At 39.1% G+C, this 20,537-nt stretch overlaps 1 protein-coding gene across 2 annotated transcripts in view; it reads right to left on the bottom strand.

The window, feature by feature from the left end:
• Positions 1-20,537, bottom strand: part of llgl2 (LLGL scribble cell polarity complex component 2) — a 50,232-nt gene that overhangs the window by 2,655 nt on the left and 27,040 nt on the right. The window contains exons 6-26 of one of the 2 annotated variants that reach the window (XM_041815532.1): positions 20,342-20,500; positions 16,801-16,963; positions 16,563-16,695; positions 16,414-16,468; positions 15,673-15,827; positions 12,880-13,091; positions 11,975-12,042; positions 11,742-11,895; positions 11,533-11,637; positions 10,520-10,615; positions 9,733-9,929; positions 9,027-9,174; positions 8,768-8,915; positions 8,576-8,692; positions 8,331-8,497; positions 5,865-6,129; positions 5,217-5,367; positions 5,097-5,125; positions 4,855-4,902; positions 4,503-4,545; positions 2,943-3,004 (exon numbers count right to left, since the gene is read on the bottom strand). In XM_041815532.1, coding sequence (XP_041671466.1) covers positions 2,965-3,004; positions 4,503-4,545; positions 4,855-4,902; positions 5,097-5,125; positions 5,217-5,367; positions 5,865-6,129; positions 8,331-8,497; positions 8,576-8,692; positions 8,768-8,915; positions 9,027-9,174; positions 9,733-9,929; positions 10,520-10,615; positions 11,533-11,637; positions 11,742-11,895; positions 11,975-12,042; positions 12,880-13,091; positions 15,673-15,827; positions 16,414-16,468; positions 16,563-16,695; positions 16,801-16,963; positions 20,342-20,500 — 2,653 coding nt within the window. In that variant the 3' untranslated portion in view covers positions 2,943-2,964. Of the gene's footprint in view, positions 1-2,942; positions 3,005-4,502; positions 4,546-4,854; positions 4,903-5,096; positions 5,126-5,216; positions 5,368-5,864; positions 6,130-8,330; positions 8,693-8,767; positions 8,916-9,026; positions 9,175-9,732; positions 9,930-10,519; positions 10,616-11,532; positions 11,638-11,741; positions 11,896-11,974; positions 12,043-12,879; positions 13,092-15,672; positions 15,828-16,413; positions 16,469-16,562; positions 16,696-16,800; positions 16,964-20,341; positions 20,501-20,537 lie in introns of both variants that reach the window. The other variant, XM_041815531.1, reaches the window with a different exon arrangement.

Genomic DNA, 20,537 nt, shown 5'->3' with positions numbered 1-20,537 from the left:
TATGCTTGACACTATGAACATGACAGTTGCAGTCCACTTCCCGGACCAGTCTGTGTGTGGTGGCTCTTGATCCACTGACTTCAGCCTTGGTCCACTCCTTGTGAAGCTCCCAAAGTTCTTGTATCTGCTTTATTTGACAATCCTCTGAAGGCTGAGCTCATCCCTGTTTATTGTGCACCTTTTCTTACCACGCTTTTCCCTTCTGGTCAACAATATACTTCGATACAGCCTCTGAGAACAGCCTGCCCTTTCAGCAGTGACCTTCTGTGGCTTACCTTCCTCATGGAGGGTGTCAATGATTGTCTTCTGGGCATTTATCAAATCAGCAGTCTTCCACATTAGTGGGGTTTTGTGTACTGAACCAAAATGAGAAAAAGAAGGCTCAGGAAACCTTTGCAAATTGGATATTTTCCACAATGTTCAAATAGTTTGAGCTAGTGTACTTAAGACTTTTGCGAGCTGTAAGCTGTAATCATCAAAATTAAAACACAACTCTTTCACTCTGTACAATATGAATCTAGAATTTATAAAAGTTTAACTTTACATCTTATTCAATTTTTTTTAGATGCACCTGTACATTTGTATTTGAAGATGCTGTAGGTGAAGAGAGAGACAGCATGCAGCGATGGACGAGTGCTAGCAGCTAAAACAAAGCTGTGATACAGACAAATAAGGTGTTGTTTCCTGATTGTTTCTAAGTGATTAAACGCTAAATAACTTTGAGACAGGGCACGACTTCCACTCAGATGTGAAGGAAGATTATGGGTTTTGTCTGCTTGATGCTTAAGATGAGCCTCTTCGCTTCGCCCTCCATCACAACCTCTATCCTCGCTGACTTTTAAATTTGCTAATCGGCAAATAAGTTTTATTAAGTCTCTTTCTTATTTCATAAAGATGAACGTGTTAATGTTAGTGTCTGATACAGACAGATGGAGAGCAGAGAAGAGAGACAGAAATGTCTCCTGGTCCCTGACATTTTTTCACCACGTCCCAAACTGCAGATTTCTACACACCAAGATAGTTGAGGAGAAGGTGCACATCTAAACTCCCGAGCTATGACCTGCTCATCACTGACGTTTCTGAAGATCCATCAGTTCTGCCTGTAGTATTTAAGCACATATTCAATGAGCTACAGAAGCTTGTTTAATCCAAAAGGCTCAATGCTTCCTGTAGTTAGGTCAGATTGAAGTAAGTTCATACAGTTGAAACCAGAAGTTTACATACACTCTATAAGAAGGCACATAAACTTTTTTTTCTCACCATCTAACATTAAATCAGATTAAACTTTTCCTGTTTTTGGTCAATTAGGATAACCAAGATTATTTCTATTTGCTTGATTGCCAGAATAATGAGATGGATCATTTTTTAGACAATTTTTATTATTTTCTTGAGAGTCAGAAGTTTACATACATTTCATTAGTATTTGGTAGCATTGCCTTTAAACTGTATGACTTGGGTCAAACGCTTTGGATATGCTTCCACAAGCTTCTCACAATAATTTGCAGGAATTTTGGCCCATTCCTCCTGGCAGAACTGGTGTAACTGAGCCAAGTTTGTAGGCCGCCTTGCTCACATATGCCTTTTCAGCTCTGCCCATAAATTTTCAGTGGGGTTGAGATCAGGGCTTTGTGATGGCCACTCCAAAACATTGACTTTGTTATCCTTAAACCACTTTGTAACCAGTTTGGCAGTATGCTTAGGGTCATTGTCCATTTGGAAAACCCATTTGCGCCCAAGCTTTAACTTCCTGGCTGATGTCTTGAGATGTTGCTTCAGTATTTCCACATAATGTTCTTTCCTCATGATGCCATCTATTTTGTGAAGTGCACCAGTCCCTCCTGCAGCAAAACAACCCCACAACATGATGCTGCCAGTCCCATGTTTCACAGTTGGGATGGTGTTCTCAGGCTTGCAAGCTTCCCCCTTTTTTTCTCCAAATGTAACGATGGTCATTATGGCCAAAAAGTTCAATTTTAGTTTCGTCAGACCACAGAACATGTCTCCAAAAATTAAGGTCTTTGTCCCTGTGTGCATTTGCAAACTGTAATCTGGCTTTTTTATATTTCTTTTGGAGTAATGGCTTCTTCCTGGGAGAGTGGCCTTTCCGCCCATGTCGGTACAGGACTCGTTTGACTGTTGATAATGACACACTCTTACCAGCTTCAGCCACCATCTTCATAATGTCTTTTGCTTTTGTTCTTGGGTTGAGATGCACTTTTCGGACCAAAGCACGTTCATCTCTGGGACACAGAACCCGTCTCCTTCCTGAGCGGTATGATGGCTGGACATTCCCATTGTGTTTATACTTGCATATAATTGTTTGAACAGATGAACGTGGCACCTTCAGGCATCTGGAAATTGCACCCAAGGATGAACCAGACTTGTGCAAGTCCACAGTTCTTTTCCTGATATCTTGGCTGATTTCTTTTGATTTTCCCATGATGTTACACAAAGAAGCAGTGTGTTTCAGGTGTGCCTTAAAATACATCCACAGGTGTGCCTCTAATTAACTCAAATGTTGTCAATAAACCTATCAGAGGCTTCCAAAGACATGGAATCATCATCTGGGCTTTCCCAAATTGTTTAAAGGCATAGTAATCTTAGTGTATGTAAACTTCTGACTTTGAAGAAAGTAATAAAAATTGTCTAAAAAAATCCTTTTCTCATTATTCTGGCATTTAGCAAACAGAAATAATTTTGGTAATCCTAACTGACCAAAAACAGGAAAAGTTTCATCTGATTTAATGTTAGACGGTGAGAAAAAAAAGTTTATGTGCCTTTTTATATAGTGTATGTAAACTTCTGGTTTCAACTGTATTTATACTAGAATTAGACCCACCTTTTCATCAACTTTCTTCTTCGTCCATTAAAAGTAGCTGAAGACGGTTTATGATCATAGTTTCATTCAGGAAATTGACACTTATAAAAATAAAATGTCTCACCTCAGCTGTCAAGTGATGTTCCTCACGCTACAGCACTCTTCACATTGTTCTCCAGGAAAGACCTGCAGAAACAGACAACAGACTAAATCACTACAACGACAGCTTAACTGACACTTATTTCACTTTTATTTGCACTAATTTTTGAGCTGCAATACTCAATAAAAAATTACTTTGCTTGTTTTGTGATTTCATTACATTTCAAGTGAAAGCTGGTACCTTGATTTACTCTAACTCTTGCTGGGTGGTGCTGCAGACATTGAGAGAGTAATGCATGCATGTTATGCATTTTTTGGCTATTCTTTCATTTTTTAACTAATGAAATGAACTTCACTGAGATGGCTTCAGGAGATTTTGTTTAAATGAACAGCAAAGAGAAGGATAAAGAGATCAGAAAATATAAGTAATGACCACGTATTGGCCAACTAATTCATAACCTCTATTTTGGAGATGAAGTTGTAATGATGACACTAATGAGTGCTGTAATCTAACATTCTTTCTAAACCTATACATCAGTGGTTCCCACCCTTAGAGCCCCCCCAGTAATACCTAAGAAAAGTTAAGCCCCCCCCCATGACCCACTTGAAAAAATTAAACATCAATTTAAAATGTTTTTGCTGACAAAACCCTACATACGTAGTCCCTACATACGCTTGTTGTTGACAAAAGATCTATGCATAAGCTATCTATTATTATGCCAAGAAAAAAAATGTAATTCCCAAGTACAAAAAGTTGTTTATTTATGAGACACAAATATATTTTTTTCTCCTTTGAAAGTTGAAAATTTAACCACTGATTTCAGTTTACTTTCTTGTTTTTTCTTAACTTTACACTGTATTAAATTTAGAATTTCAAAAACTTGACATTTTTTTTAGTTTCGTATGTCAAAATGTAAGACTTTCAAGTTTTCCTTTAAATTTCTGACCTTTTAAAAGTGTGAAATTCTGAGTTTGATTTCCTGTTAAAATTGAACTTTATAACCTCAGAAGAAAAATGTTTACAGAAAAATGTTGACATTTTTTGCACAAAAATTAATGGATTCTCTTCATTTCAGAGTAGACAGCCCCCCGCCCAATCCAATAGTTGATCTCCAATATTCTGCTGGCAAAAGCATATCTTTAATTATGTCCGTTAAGCCTCCCTTGGAGTGATGGGAATTCTGTCTCCTTTGAGAGATCTGGATTTTTTTGGCTAGGGTCAGTTCAATTTAATTAGTTAACAAAAGATTTTACTCATGGTGTAAATATCACGGTGTCCTTAAAAGCATTTCTATGACGACATGAGGGAGAAATCTGCTAAAGAAGCCTCTCCGCTTGTTGCTTATTCTCCCCTATTCATTCTGATAACCAGCAGCTTCTCTGCAGCATGTAGTGATAGCGAGCCACAGAAATTTTGTATGGGCTCTTTGTATAAGAGTGGGGACACTGAGTTTTGATATCAGGTCGTCACTGAAGATGTATAGTTAATGCATAGTATGGATGCACGTATTTAAGTGCAGTCTCTTGGTGTCTGAATGCCCACAGACATTCTACATTCAGAATGTAAACAGGGTCTGATACTCACGTTTGGTCTCCTTCTAGTGACTTCTGGATCTCTTGAAGTACCTCTGCAAGAAAATAAACAAATGAGTAACTAAACAGTGTTTGTGTAGAGATGCATCAGACTAATTTCAGCTTCTTAGGATCAGAGGGGAGGTTTAAAATCATGCGATGAGCGGATGTTTGGTAAACAATGCTGATGACGGTGTGTCTGACGATGATTGGAGCCGAAAGCTGACAAACCGGTAAAATGAGGCGACACATGGTGCTCAAACAGTTGAAGCCAAACAATGATTTAAGTACAGTCACTGAGCATGGTTCTACTTCAGATTTCTAACACTTGTATCTCTTTACTGTTTCTTTCCTTAGGTACTCACGCTCATCATTCAGCAAAGCATGCTCCATAACACGTCTAGCTGCGCTCTCTGGAACACACAGGCAGCAGGCAGAGGACACATCAGTACAGTCAGCCACAAACATGATTCATGTGAGAGAGTGTATGAAAACAAACTGCAAAAGCACTGAATTCAACAAAAACATCTGCACATGTAGCGTTCTCTCAGCCAGCAGCACGTGCATGTTTAAAGATGAAGCTGATCATTTCTGAGAGACGTTTTACCTGCGTCTTCACTGTCGTGTCTGGTGTTACTACAAGGAAAAAGAAAAGAAAATCAATGAGGGAAAACAGAGGAAGAGTTTATGGACTCTATTGTCAGAGCTTTGAAGTCTAAGTACAGACCTGTGAGCTGATGAAGCTCCGTCAGAGTGAAGCCTACGTTTGATGGAGGAGCCCGACTGAAGAGGAAGCTCCACCAGACAGCGAGGCTCCACCAGGAAGCGTGTGGACAGAGAGAAGCGCTCAAACTCAGACGGAGAGATCAGGTAGAAGCCTGAAGGAAGTAAAGGTACAGGTTAGTATCAAAGGCTGGTAAACTTATACCCAGCCGAATCAACATGTCCAGCTGCAGCCAGAAATCTGACGACAAACATAAACAATTCCAGTTCTAAGGTTAAATCTGATTTTCTAATTGATTTTAACAGCTACACTCTATTGGTCATGTAAGTAGTTTAAAAATGCTAATCATTCTGCAGGAAAACATGAAATGCTATGTAAAACAATCAAATTACCTGCAATGATACTAACATTTTTATTTTCAGACATAACAAATTGGCATAAGGGAACCTTGCACATCAATTCAGCTTGGCCATAAAGTCACAAAAAAAACCTCACAGGCTGAGATGAATGCATATTTATTTGCTTTTTCACCCAAGGTTAAGCAGTAAATGTATCTCTGGCCTTGCTCTTACACTCCCTTTTATCTCAATGATGTCACAAAGTCGACGGTCTTCATGAGTACAGATGTGAAACATGCAGTTATGCGTTTACCCTGGCCGTGTTTGGTGAAGACGCAGGAAGCGATGCCGCTGACGTCCTCTTTGCGAATGCAGGGGTACTGAACCTGCATCTTGATCGACGGCAGCGACACCACATGGACATCGCCCTGATTGGTCAGGACCACCAAGCCGCTCTCGCCATATTCCTCCGACTTACTGCTGCCGAACCAGGACACGCCCACCCTCCGTACTCTGGAGCCGTCCACCGCCGTCAGCTTTAACTTCATCTTAGCGCTCACTTTGGGCAGCGTGAACACCTGAAGAATCACAAACAGGGTAAGTGGAAGAACTTTTACTGAGGGGATTTTTTTTAAACAAAAAGTGAGGACTTCTTTAATCTTCAGGCACATCTATCTAGGGAGGCAAATATCTCCTCCTTTTTTTGCAGAAAATTAAGATTTATAAAAACCAAAGGAAAATTAAAATAATGTTGGATAATGCCAAGTTATAAACTAACAAAGAGATTGGAGCTTGATGGTGTGGCTGCAAATGAATGAAGGCTGTAGCCGGTTATCGAGGATGTCACTGGAAAAGGATAAAAAGGACGAAATTGATCCACTATGACACAAGCGTACCACAGATATACCAAAAGGTGGAAAGACTTATACAATGTTTAATGCACAAATACTGGCTCCAGGTTAATCCATTAACAATATTGTCCCACGAGAGTTTGTTCACTAATGCCATAAAAAGTTATATTTGCTTTTGTTATACCTGTTTTCAGTCACTTCATTTATTTAAGTCTACTTATTTCTAATCTCTTTTATATTGTGATTACTATGATTACACTGTTAACTCTAGAAAGAATAGTTTCTAGCTAATGCTGATGGGGATTAAAAATAAACAGACAAAAAAAATCAAGGAATTAAAAAAATAATAATTTATTAAAAACAAAACAATAGTAACAATTAAAATTGGCACCATCATGTCAGAGGGTCTGTGGGTTCTCCATAAGAGACTTTTTTTCTGAAATCTAAAATAAATTCTTAGGAAAAATTTATGCCTTTGTTTACACTATTGCAAATCTATGTTTTAGCCTTGGATCCGCTTATCTTCTTACAAAGTTTGTAAGTATTCATCTTAAACCTTTACACAAAGAGGCCATGTTTATACCTAAATCTTGTGTTGAAAGTGTCCAAAACCTCAATTTTCAAGCGCTTCTTACCAGCATGTCCTGTTACTAGATTTGATGTAATTCTATATGTTAAGGCAGTGGTTCCCAAACTGGGGGCTCTTATGTAGATTTTTAATGTACTTTTTTCTTGTATATACTATCATCCTGCCGGGGACTACAGATGGAAATTAGCCTATGGCTAAAATCTGGCACATTTACATGTTTATGTCCATTAATGTGCATTGTCCCATGTCACGAATAAATAAAATAAAATAAATTAATTAATTAAAGTTTATGAAATGTTCACATTTTGTTCATAAAGATTATCTTCATTAACTGATAATATAAGCATCGTATTTGGTTTGTAAATATAACTGATGAAAGTTAAAAGCTAATGTCATGCTATATTCAACTACAACACTGTCGACTGAATTTAACGTCATCAGCCGCGTGTCTTGTGCAAGGATACAAGAGAGAGGCAGGCTCAGTTACTGCGCTCGTTGTGATTGAAGTATAATTGTCCCAACAAATGCTTTATTCCTAACAAGCTGTCCTTTAGCAACCACCTTTATTAAGACGCAAAAAGATATAAAATTCAAAAGTGAGGCACTTTTCAGATGTATTTTATGTCATAAAACAAGAAATTCAAATCTTTTGAGCTTGTGTTCACCACAGACTTTATTTCAGACATTTAACCAAAAACTCGTCTGGTAGTGGTAAAATGCTAACTGACTTCAGCGTTTAAGAACTCATCCCTGTACCGCTCGGTTGCGAGAGAAGTGACTGACTGAAATTGAAAGCTTTATCAAGCGCGTGCTGACCATGCAGCTGACACTAATAGCATTTTAATGGCTGGGACGCTCAGGACTGAAAGCTCTAGTTAATTTTGGTTCTGTAAGAAAAATGCCAGTGAAAAAAGCATTGATTTACGACACTTGTCTTAAATACTTGTACAGCCACGATTGTATTAGGTCTTGTGTTTCTGCACTGGTTTATCTCTGCGAAATCTTCAAATAATGGCTGAAAACATCTTAAGGTTTTAGAATGTGTCACTCATCAGTCTCTGTAATTAACCCTGTTGAACCTTGAGTAATTCAACATCAGGAGAAAAACAGTTGCACAAGCTATGAAAATGAAGGCATTAAAAAGCTTTCTATTCAATATGAGACAGAGCATTTGCATTCTTGGCCATGCAGGGGGAACATAATAGTGTATATCTCTCATCACCTGCAGAGTACACAGACATTAGAATCTGATTTACTGATGTTTTTTTTTTTTAATCTTTCCTGCTATTTCTCCCAGGAAATTTTGTCTTCCCTGTGCTGGTGTTTATATCATTCTGACCTTAAACTGTTCCTCAGATATGACCAGGAGGTGGTGGGAGCCCTGCATATCTGGTGAGCGAGCGAGGTCATGAGCGACCTCCAAAGGCTCAGGGAGAGGAGACCCATGACCGTCCAGCACCACGATACCGACGACAGGAGCCCGATGCATCAGCTGGATCTCCTTAGCTGAAATAAAGAAGAGGAAGTTATGGATAAAATGACAGAAAACAGAAACCAAAACACAATAAATCACTGTTTCCTCACCTGGCTGTGCGGTGACAGGCTCATCTGCTCTGTGCTCTACAGGAGGGAGGCGGAGCATATATGCATACACACAGCCACCATTAGTCCCTGCCCATAGGGAGGGTGTGTTGTGTGAACCTGAAAGAAGATGCGGAGGATGTCACACCTGAAGGTTACTTACTGGACACACACACTGCTTAATATGCAACTCACTGTCTGTGATGAAGGTGTCAGCGAAGTAGAGCGTCCGTACAAGACCGGTGAAGGAGTCATCAGAGGAGCGAGCCTCAATCTTTCTCTGGACGGGAGCAAGCTCCATCTCTGCAAGCTCCGCCTCCAGACGAGCGTTCGCCTCATGGAGCTTCTCAGAAATAAAAGAGAGATTACACATCAAATTTAAGAGCCGTTTTAAGCCCCTTATAGTTCACTAAGAGTCATTAATATTGCTTCACTTAGAAGCAAAGAGATTAACCTTTGCGGCGTTATTGACGTGATGTTTTCTTAGCGAGACTCTGCTGCGTCTGATTCTCCTGAACGACTGCCGGAGGGATTTCTTGATGCTCTTCACCCTGGACAGAGGACCCTCCATAGCCAGCTGGTCATTGGGGTTCAGTGTGCATCTACAAACAGTAAAATAAACATTATATATTACAAATTCATGCATGTATAGATACTGACCTATTAGGTACAAAATAACAGAAAGCTGATCTTCTGAAAGCTGATTCGATACTCAGAACAGAAAAGGAGAACCTGACATTTGAGGACTGTTGTGACAAAAAAAAAAAAAGTCTGCAAGTTTCAGACATATTATCCTAGTTTATAGTTTTGTGTTGAATCTACGCCATAGTGAGCACTGCATACTTATGCAATGATGCGCCCACATTGTTGTGCAATACTCCTCCCAAATACTACTCAGCAATCAAATTTTTATGCCACTTCCCAGTCCTTCTTCGTGTTTAGGGAACCAAAAAAAAATAGGTGCCTTGAATTATTTACAATTGTGAGCATACATCTGATTAAGTTCAACAGTCTGAGACTGTCACCAGCAAAAGAAGCAATTTAGAAGGACACTTAAAATTTCCATAGGGCCATTGCTGAAGGCAGTGCAGAATTTTTGTTTCAGCTGGTTTAGATATACCAGAATTGCCCAGTAATGTCTTTTCGCTGCATCTTCTTACTTGACGAGGACGTTGTTTTTCTGTTGATAATCGTAGAGGCCAAAACCGTGGCTCGTCCCAAAGGCGACCAGCTTCCACTCTGAGTGCAGGGTGAGGGCGGTGACCACAGCAGGAGGCTGACACTGAACCAGAGCGAAAGGCTGGAAACCTGGAGGAAAGTGCACCGGCTCCTCTCGCACGTCCAGTCTAGTGTGGCCCTGAGCAGCAAAGAATTACAATGATGAATGTGATACAATACGAATACAAATGAGACAGAGTTTTCACTTTAACTGGCAACTTCCGGCCCAGATCACAGGGTTTAAAAAAGGAAAATATGATACAAAGGACAGAAAAGTAGTCTATAGTAAAAGGAACTGTATGATGGTTTATGTATTTACCTTACATTGCTTGTAATTTATTTCAATTTTCTATCCATACTGTATTCATATTTTTATTTTACTTATTTTAGACAGATTCTGCAACTTTTGCACATGTTCACCCCTAAGTTTCATCTCTAAGTTATTTTATTGGCCTTAAAAGGTTACACATTGTTCTTGTACATATGTTTATATATTTTTTTTCTGCCTACTTTATTGCAAACCGTGAACCAAAGAGCTGTTGTCTCTGTTTTGTTGATTTCTATTGTTTTTTTACTGTCCTAGTTATTTGTATAATGAAACAGCTGAAACCTGGATTTCCTTTGGGATCAATAAAGTATCTATCTATCCATCCATTCACCTATCCACCCAAGGAGTGAAAAGCAAATCATATAAATTTTGTTTGTTTTCCAGTAGCCCCTGTTTGTTACCTTCCAGCGGAAACCCTCCTGGCCCTGCAGCAGATCCACAACTTTAGCCTCCACTACCTGATCCGCTGCCTCGTCATTCAGCTCGAGCACCAGGATCTGAAACAGGAGATGAAGAACAAGGGAGTAATCAGACAAACGTCTTTGGAAAATCAAATGAAGATCATCATAGTTAGGAGAGGTTATGTCTCATTCTAGCACTTTCACACTCTTTATTTCTTAGCCTTCATTTTTTTTGTACATTTATCTGTTCTGTATGAACCTGCTTCAAACCAGTTAGTGTGGAGTATATGTTACTAAAAATGCTCCTCAGAGTCGATTTAAACTGAGACATGAGCAGAAGCTAATGCAGGAGGAAATGTGTCAGAAAATATTAACTTCCCTCCTGATATTTTGGCCTATTTTTCATGGTGGCCTAAAATCATGTAGGACTATTTCTTATCTATAACAACCTTAGTCTGTTAAAGGAGCTGCTGTTTCAAAGATGAGGATATTATGAGTCGCCCCATTTAGCCTGCATTTTGTCAGCTAATCTGCTTCTGACTATTAAAAGAGCAAGGCAGGAGCAACAGCATGTTAGGCAATAAACTTAACTCAATACATGTGGCATTCCTGTAATTTTACAGGAAAACAAGCAAAGCAAAACAGGAAAATATATCACAAAGTTATTTTTATCAAGATGAACATTTAAAGATGCATCTATTTGTTTGTTTAGTTAGACTTCATTGAACTGCTGAAATAACTGCATAAAGACATTGCTATGTCATTGAAGATAAGAAATGTATAGATTACTCTGAATTTTAAAGTAAAGAAGGGAAAATGGCTTATTATCCATCATCTGTCTGCTCATTTAATTTAAAAGTATCTACTTCATAGGACAGACTCAAACCTGAGAGTAACATTCAGAAGTCAAAGCACATTTCTGTGATATTTGTAGTTGCCTTCAGAGTTCTGGATAAAACGTTTTAATTTTTTTCCACCTGCATCGTGGTATAACTGATAAACATTGATCTCACCTGTCCAGCTGTACCTGCCACAGTTAGATACCCGCTGTATTTACAAAGATGGATCTTCTGAATGCCGAGCCGGGGGTCGTCACTGTACGGGTCGAAACAGCCGACCTGGACGATCATAAAAAATCTGTTAACATCCATCACCAGGAATTAAAAAGAGGAGGCACTGCAATGGCCTTCTCCTTTATAAATGTTTTTGTATTGGCACAAACCTTCCTGAATGGCGGCCATTCTCCTTCAGATCCTTGGTTCATGTTATCGTTGGGGTCGGCGTCTGTGTGGAAAACTCCAGCTGTGCTTAACTTATACATGGGATAAAGACAGACTCCTGAGGCATCCCAGAACCGCACCGTCCCGTCCTCATGCCTGCACGCATAAACATGGTATTGTTAAGTCAGCTGGAGAATTAAAACAAGAAATGTAGAAACAGTTCATCTGTACTGACCCTGTGAGCAGCAGGTCTCTCTGTGGAGGGTCCGGGGCCAGATTCTGTCCTCCTGTTATCGGCCACGGCTGCATAGAGAGAGGGGAAATTACTTTTATAACATTAAATTACTGCCATCTGTTCGACCAGAAATGAAGGAATGTGTTTATATTCAAGAGGCAGCATACCACATGTGATAACAGAGAATTCTTTAAAGACCAGTGCAGGTTTTAGATCTTAAGTGCAGGAGTCTTTCATGCAGCAGAGAAACACTGTTAGTGTAGTTAGGTGCTCTGGTTTGTGGTGAGGTTCACCATTGATGATATAACACACCATTAGAGGGCTCCCCTCACTACATGAATGCTCTCCAATAGACTTCTTATAGACTTTAAAGAGACTTACAGCTCCACTCAGGAGTTTTAAGATTCTCTGTATGACTGAGTCATAGGTATTGTATTGTTAATGTGTTTATTATTGCCAGTATTAGAGTTGCTCTTTAATCTATAACAATTCTGTGATGTTTATCTCATGACTAATAATAATGTGCCACATTTTCAGAGAGTAAATATTTGGTTTGGATTCACGTTACTAAAACAGGCTACTGAGTTTCCTTCAACAGTATCTTATACATGTGTAAGAAAAGACATTAAAGCACTTGTGTAACCAAACCACTGACAGTGGGAAGAATTATGGAAAATCTATTTAAAGATTGGTTAAGGGTGTAAAATAAGGTTCATTTTTACTGGGCATAAGAAAGTTAAACAACATCCATAACAAGCATTTGTTTCTAAAAACTTCATATTATAGAAAGATGTGTAAAATGGTACTATAACACACAAAACTGGATTAGCAGGGTAAAAAAATACTCTCTAAATTAAAGAACTACCATTTTTTGATGAGGAAACACTCGACAGCTTCTGGCGTACCTTTTTGGAGTAATGCGTCTTCTGCAGGTCTCCAGCAGCAATAACCCTCTCCCACAGTTTGAGGGGAATGGCGGAGACGTGGTGGGAGCAGGTGATGGCTGAGCTGTGGAGGGGAACCAGGTATGGCGTCTGAATGACGGGCCAGCCCTCCGTCTGAAGGTCGATCACCACCAGCTCCTCCTCTACCAGCACCACCAGCGCACTGGGATCTCCTGCAGCAGAGACCGATGACAGAGGTTAGACATACTTTAAAACACACACAAAAAAAAGGTATGTGATATCAGTGAATGATGTCTGCCATCATAACATGGGCTTGATTGTCCAATTAGATGGAGACAGTCTGAATAGACAATCATATGCACCTACAGTTGAAACCAGAAGTTTACATACACTATATAAAAAGGCACATAAATTTTTTTTCTCACCGTCTAACATTAAATCAGATGAAACTTTTCCTGTTTTTGGTCAATTAGGATTACCAAAATTATTTCTATTTGCTTGATTGCCAGAATAATGAGATGGATCATTTTTTAGACATTTTTTTATTATTTTCTTGAGAGTCAGAAGTTTACATACATTTCATTAGTATTTGGTAGCATTGCCTTTAAACTGTATGACTTGGGTCAAACGCTTTGGATATGCTTCCACAAGCTTCTCACAATAATTTGCAGGAATTTTGGCCCATTCCTCCTGGCAGAACTGGTGTAACTGAACCAAGTTTGTAGGCCGCCTTGCTCGCACATGCCTTTTCAGCTCTGCCCATAAATTTTCATAAATTTTGTTATCCTTAGGCCACTTTGTAACCAGTTTGGCAGTATGCTTAGGGTCATTGTCCATTTGGAAAACCCATTTGTGCCCAAGCTTTAACTTCCTGGCTGATGTCTTGAGATGTTGCTTCAGTATTTCCACATAATGTTCTTTCCTCATGATGCCATCTATTTTGTGAAGTTCACCAGTCCCTCCTGCAGCAAAACAACCCCACAACATGATGCTGCCACCCCCATGTTTCACAGTTGGGATGGTGTTCTCAGGCTTGCAAGCTTCCCCCTTTTTGTAACGATGGTCATTATGGCCAAAATGTTCAATTTTAGTTTCATCAGACCACAGAACATGTCTCCAAAAATTAAGGTCTTTGTCCCTGTATGCATTTGCAAACTGTAATCTGGCTTTTTATGTTTCTTTTGGAGTAATGGCTTCTTCTTGGGAGAGTGGCCTTTCCGCCCATGTCGGTGCAGGACTCGTTTGACTGTTGATAATGACACACTCTTACCAGCTTCAGCCACCGTCTTTACAAGGTCTTTTGCTTTTGTTCTTGGGTTGAGATGCACTTTTCGGACCAAAGCACGTTCATCTCTGGGACACAGAACCCGTCTCCTTCCTGAGCAGTATGATGGCTGGACATTCCCATTGTGTTTATACTTGCATATAATTGTTTGAACAGATGAACGTGGCACCTTCAGGCATCTGGAAATTGCACCCAAGGATGAACCAGACTTTTGCAAGTCCACAGTTCTCTTCCTGATATCTTGGCTGATTTCTTTTGATTTTCCCATGATGTTACACAAAGAAGCAGTGTGTTTCAGGTGTGCCTTAAAATACATCCACATGTGTGCCTCTAATTAACTCAAATGTTGTCAATAAACCTATCAGAGGCTTCCAAAGACATGACATCATCATCTGGGCTTTTCCAGATCGTTTAAAGTCATAGTAATCTTAGTGTATGTAAACTTCTGACTCTCAAGAAAATAATAAAAAATTTTCTAAAAAATGATCTCTCTCATTATTCTGGCATTTAGCAAATAGAAATAATTTTGGTAATCCTAATTGACCAAAAACAGGAAAAGTTTCATCTGATTTAATGTTAGACGGTGAGAAAAAAAATTTATGTGCCTTTTTATATAGTGTATGTAAACTTCTGGTTTCAACTGTCTGTTTATTCATAATGCTATGATGACAATCCTTTGCAGAAAGGTCCACATTATTTTGTTTACCTTAATGACCACTGGTCTTGGGCTCCTGATATGTGCTAAAATTTCACAGTTTTAATATTCTAAGCTTATTTTTTAACAGGAGGCCCCTCTTTCCATTTACCACGGTTCATTTTGACTGAATGTTTTCACAAGGAAAGGGCCAGCACTGTTTCATCGAAGTACCCAGAGTGATTGCTCTGATCAAATCTTGCATGCTTTGCAATGCGAGTGGACCAATTTCAATCTTGAGCATGGTGGGTGATAGTGGTGGCTGGACTACTACACCCATCTGCTACGCTGTTTAGCCTAGCTTCTCCAAAAGCATCCTGTTTGAAGGAGCAAAGCTCACTGAAATCTCTAGAGGCTGACTGCACGACTATCGCCAAGTTTCTCATACAACCCAACTTCAAAAACACCAAAATAGCCCGTTAATGACAGCAGATATTGTTAGCACTGGTTAATAAGAAGCAACCTACTTATTAGATGAAAAATAAGTATTAAAAGTGCATCTCTAAAGCAGAATCTTACAGCAGCTGATCTGAGTAAACAGGGAAATCAAGAGCTGTGGATGTAGGGTTGATTTCTTTTTACAAAGCTTAGAAGGTAAAGAGATTTTTGGTTTGGCTGTCAGTTTGTTCTTTATTGCAATTATTGGCATTGTCCATAAGCCAGTAGATTTCTTCGAGAATAAGAGACTGGTAAAAAGAAAATTTACATTGAGTTTGGGTGCACTATCTGCTATGATCCTGTCATGTTTCAGCCAATCAGTTTCCCTTCTATCTCTGTGCATGGGTGTGTATTCGTCAGTTGTGTTTGTGCCTGCCTGTGTGCTGCGGTCCACTTCTGATGGCAAAGAAGTCGATGATCCTGGAGGTGAAGTCCAGAGCCACGTGTGTTTTGCCATGGATCACTGTGATACAGTGTCTGTCCCCATAGCTGGCCCTGGGCATACCACCGCTGAACAGCAAGAATGGAGGACTACACACACCACAAACACACAAAGACAGAGGTTCAAGTACAGTTCAGTTTGCTCAGAGATTAATGTGTAACAGTCATCTAACACAAAGGGGATATAAAGTTAAGTATTGGGACAGAGGGGATGCTGGGACCAGATTCATTGAGAGACAATGAGTAACATATAAACAAATCTTATATTTAAATCTAGACCTTTCTTTAAATATTAATCAGGATAAAAATGTGATGCAATTGATGTTTAAAATTATTGTGATTTTTAAAGTGAAGGAAAATGGACGGATGGATGGATAAAGCTTTATTTACACACTGATGCTTCGCTGCAACTCATGCTTTTTGTGATTAAAGTATTTGGACATGTTTTATTGCTGTCACCTCTGCCTGGAGGGTAAAAAAGCCCTGACCTAAGCAAACATTACCTGTATTGTAGTTGACAGTGATTGCTTGTTACTGTGTTGGAGCAGTTCTTAAACTTTAGAATCGTTTATTCAAATTGATCATAAATTATGCAAAAAAAAAAAAAAAAAGGCCTAGATCTAACAAAAGCTATTGGAATTTCCCGTAAGTTTAATTCTGAATAAAGACAACTCACCCTTCTTCTGTCGGCAGCTGAACTATTTTAGAAATGGCCTTGCAAGGGAAATGTCCTGCAGTGAAAAAATAAAATCAACATCAGCCTTCAGGAAACACATTTCATACTTGACACAGAAAAATGTGCAGTGGAAACTTCTTTCTCCTCACCGTAAGGAATGTCTGATTTCTCCTCCTCGTCGTTCAGGTCCTCTACTCCAACCATCCATCGACAGTAGCTGCCGTCACTGTGTGAGCTGAGGATGTAGCCAGCGTCTTCTGTCCACCACACGCTCTCCAGTTGCTACAAACACAAGGGGATTATTGTCAAAAATAAAGAAATATCTAAATTCAGGGTGATGTTTAACTACATTTTAGTATTTTAAACACAGAGTGATCAAGCTCTTACCTGTGTGGCTGGGATGTGTTGGATGGCGCATTGTTTCTCTAGATCCCAGATGACCATGAGACCTCGCCCGTAGCCGATAACAACCTGGTTAGGATTGAGCGGGTTCTCCTGCAGGGCTTCCACGTGTTCCAGGTTCCTCCGGCCGATGTAATCGTCTGGTACACTGCAGGAGAAGAGAGAAGAGAGAGTGAGGATAAATGATGAAGACAGACTGAGGATGAGACATGAAGCTTATTATTGATCTGTAGGGACTGAGAACAAGTGTGGACAAAGCCAAATTGGAACTCAAAGTTTTATGTTTCACCTCTGTTTTATCAAATTCTGTTTGCTGCTTATTTATTTAAAGTACAAGAAGCTTGTATTTTTTACATTTCATCAGGAAACACTACAGACTTTCTACAAAAGAACAGATATATATATATATATATATATATATTTGTTATAGTAAGTTCATGCATTTGTGTACAGTTAATAAGAATTTTAGAAGAGGTTTACCTGAAATTAAATAATTAGGAATAAAAACACACAAAACACCACTCAACATAAGGAAGCTATCTACAGACACCCCATTTAGACAATTCATAACAGGGATTTTATTCCCGTTCTGGGCATTCGGATGCCAAGTGGTAAATTATTCATGGGAAAAAGAATGCCCCGTCAACTAACATGGTCTGCAGTATTCTACTAGTAACCAAAAGCAATACTTTATGTCCATAAAAATCCCAGTCTTTCAGTTCCCAAATGGCGCTTCATTTGGTGCCACTTTGCCTTATTTATATCTTCACAACAACAAAAAAAGAAACCATCCTTAAAGAGGAGCCAATGCCCATAATTCATAAAAGGAGGAGCTTTGAAGGGGACATATTTTACCCTTTTAAGACAAGTTTATATTGGTCTCAGAGGTCCCAAAAACATGCCTGTGAAGTTTATTGTTGAAAAAAAACACCCCAGTATTGGATTTTTGCATGTCTAAAAAAAACTTTTAAATGGTAATTAGCTGTCTGACTCCACCCCTGACCACACCCCTCTCAGGAAATGGATGCAGCACTCCTGATGTTACAGACACTTTTATCCAAAGTTTCGGACCTTACTGGGATCCAAACCATCAATCTCCCAGACTGTAGTCAGCAGGGTAACCCACTGAGCTATCCATTCATTCCCTGCAGCTTCACTGCAGCCACAGAAATGATGTATGGGCTTTTGTTTGGATAAGAGGCTGGCAAGTGAATTCTGATGCCGGGTCATCCATGATGACATGTTGTTAATGTTAAGCGCCAAACGTTGCAGTCACTCGGTATTTGAATGCTGAAAATGCATTTCTTAATCCATACCTAAACCAGTGTTTCTTAAATGGTGTGACAAGGCACAAGGAGTGTGTTGGTGTGCTATGAGAATTTGTACACCCATAAATCATAACTAAAAACTACACAACAACTCAAGTTATTTTAACATGTTTTAGAAAGAGTCTTAGAAAGATTTGGATATGGTGTGCAATGAGATTTTTGGCCTGATCTTAGGTGTGTCTTGAGCAATAAACTGGACTTAACCCTTGGTACCCTTAGTAGGGGGGCATGGCATGGGTCTGTCTGCTTTGAGATTGTTCAAATTTGATTGGAATGGGCTTTTTTGTAAAGAATACTTGTGTGTAGTGCTTTTTTTGTTTGGATTTGAACAAAAAAAAAATTCAAGTCAACATTTTTGACAGAAATGTTTTTCATGTGGGTTCTGGACGGCCTTAGTTTTCTTAAGCATAAGTAGAGAGGACTCAAAGGAAAAAATGTATGAAACCACTAGTCTAAACAGCCACAGAGTTTTGTTTTCCTTGGTAGAAAGACAACTAGAGTTAATTTGTAAAAATCAAGGAACACAACCCTTAGTATGAAACAGTGCACTCATGGTCTGTACTGTTAATTTCTTTCTAAATCCTCTGATTTATTCAAGTAAAGATCAGGTAATTATTGAGGGTGACTTAATATTTGCATGGATGTGGGTAATTATAGCCTCAGCAACGGGTTTATCTTCTTTATATTGCCTTTCTTCAGAGTGTAAATATACAGAGTCACTGTTTTAACCACACCCATGTATGACCTTGTTTTTATATATTGCTTTGCAGTTTAGTATCCAACAGTCCTTCCACAGTACCCTCTTTTATCAGATCATTACTCCAAAAATTTAAAGTTTGCCAATACTGGATTATACATCTTTGAATCAACTCTTTAAAAAATACCATGTTGTTATAACAGAAAGCTTCATGCTAACTTAAAGCCTCACTAGCTTGACTGTTTTTCTTTGTATTGCTTGTTCATTAAGAATTACACTTGATTTTATAGTCCTTCCAAATAAATAGATACAGCCAAACAGGCCAGCATCATGGTATGACTTCCAAACCTCTATACCAAAAAATAGGGGGTGAACATAAAACATATCGTGTTCCATCATACGGGAAGTCTCAAAATAAAGATGAGCTGCCTTAAAGCTACCTTTATCTCTTTTTTTCTTCCTTTAGAATAGAAAACAAAAACAATCTTTGGTTTCTTTTCAGCACTGCAGCCATGCTAAGAGTCCTTGTTTCACTCCATGTGTTCAGTAGTCCCAAGTAGAAATGACTTTATGAGCTTATTCAACAGTACAATAAAACCCAAATCAGCCTTCCTCCACGTACGGATACATTTTTCCTCAACAACACAAACCCAAGTGAAATACAGCCCTTAAACTGACTTCAGTGATTTCTTCTTCCAGACTTCATCATTTCACCTTGACCAAATTTAAGCTGAAAGTCTTACCCTTACTGAGCTGTCTTTACTTAATGCGGTCAATTACCAAGCTGGACATCTCAGTAATGTCAAGTATCTGTAATTAGACCTCTTTTTAAAAAAAAAACAAAAAAAAACTTAACCTTGATTCAGGCACCTTAGGTACCTGAAGTCCTTTGTCTAACCTTTGCCTTATCATGAATATCCTCAAGAAAGCCGTGGCTAATCCATTAGCACTGGTGAGAGTTACTAAGCCTCTTTAGATAGTTTTAGGCCCAGGATTTTCCACTGTACCTGTCATTTAGATACTTGGACACTTGCAATTCCTTAGTACCAGGTGGCATGGATAAATCTCTCAAAACTCTCCAGTTTTCAAGCGGCCATTTCTATTTATTTTTGTTCTTCACTTTAAGAACAATGCTGGTTGAATTTCGAGTGATGAGTTTTAAATCTAACTCTTTACTAAGGCTGCAGCTAGTTTGAGTAAGATTGCCACACCACTGTAAGTTTCTGCTAGAAGTGTGTTTTGTGTTAAGATTCTGTTAACACCATTGGCTTTTAGCTCCATTTTGTATCATTCAAAGTGAGGTTATTTTTTTTATTGAAGAAGTACAAGTGCGCTGCGTGAATCAGTGGTGAAATCCCCAGTCTAATGTTAATTTCACATTTTTTTGTATGTTTCTATGGAACTGATAGTTATAGATACAGAGTATTTTAAGGGAGATGCTCCCTTCTTGTTAAGACTTTTTAATCTATCTGATGAGTGTTGACGTGCTGTAGTTGCCAACCTGCTTGCGACTTGATCCAGACTGATGTTTCTCTCCTCCAGCTCTCTGAACCCGGGCACTTCAACGATGAAAACATGTCCTGCTTCTGTCCCCAGCAGCAGCAGCTCCCCTGAGGAGTGAGCAAGCACCGCTGTCACTCTGGTGACATTTGGAGGAGCCCTGAGGTGAAAAAGAAGAAGAGGGAAGTGAGACCAGG

This window comes from Cheilinus undulatus, linkage group 20, assembly GCF_018320785.1.
Source record: "Cheilinus undulatus linkage group 20, ASM1832078v1, whole genome shotgun sequence".
Lineage (NCBI taxonomy): Eukaryota > Metazoa > Chordata > Actinopteri > Labriformes > Labridae > Cheilinus > Cheilinus undulatus.
The sequence above is the reverse complement of the archived record's forward strand: the minus strand, read 5'-3'. Positions and strand labels throughout refer to the sequence as shown.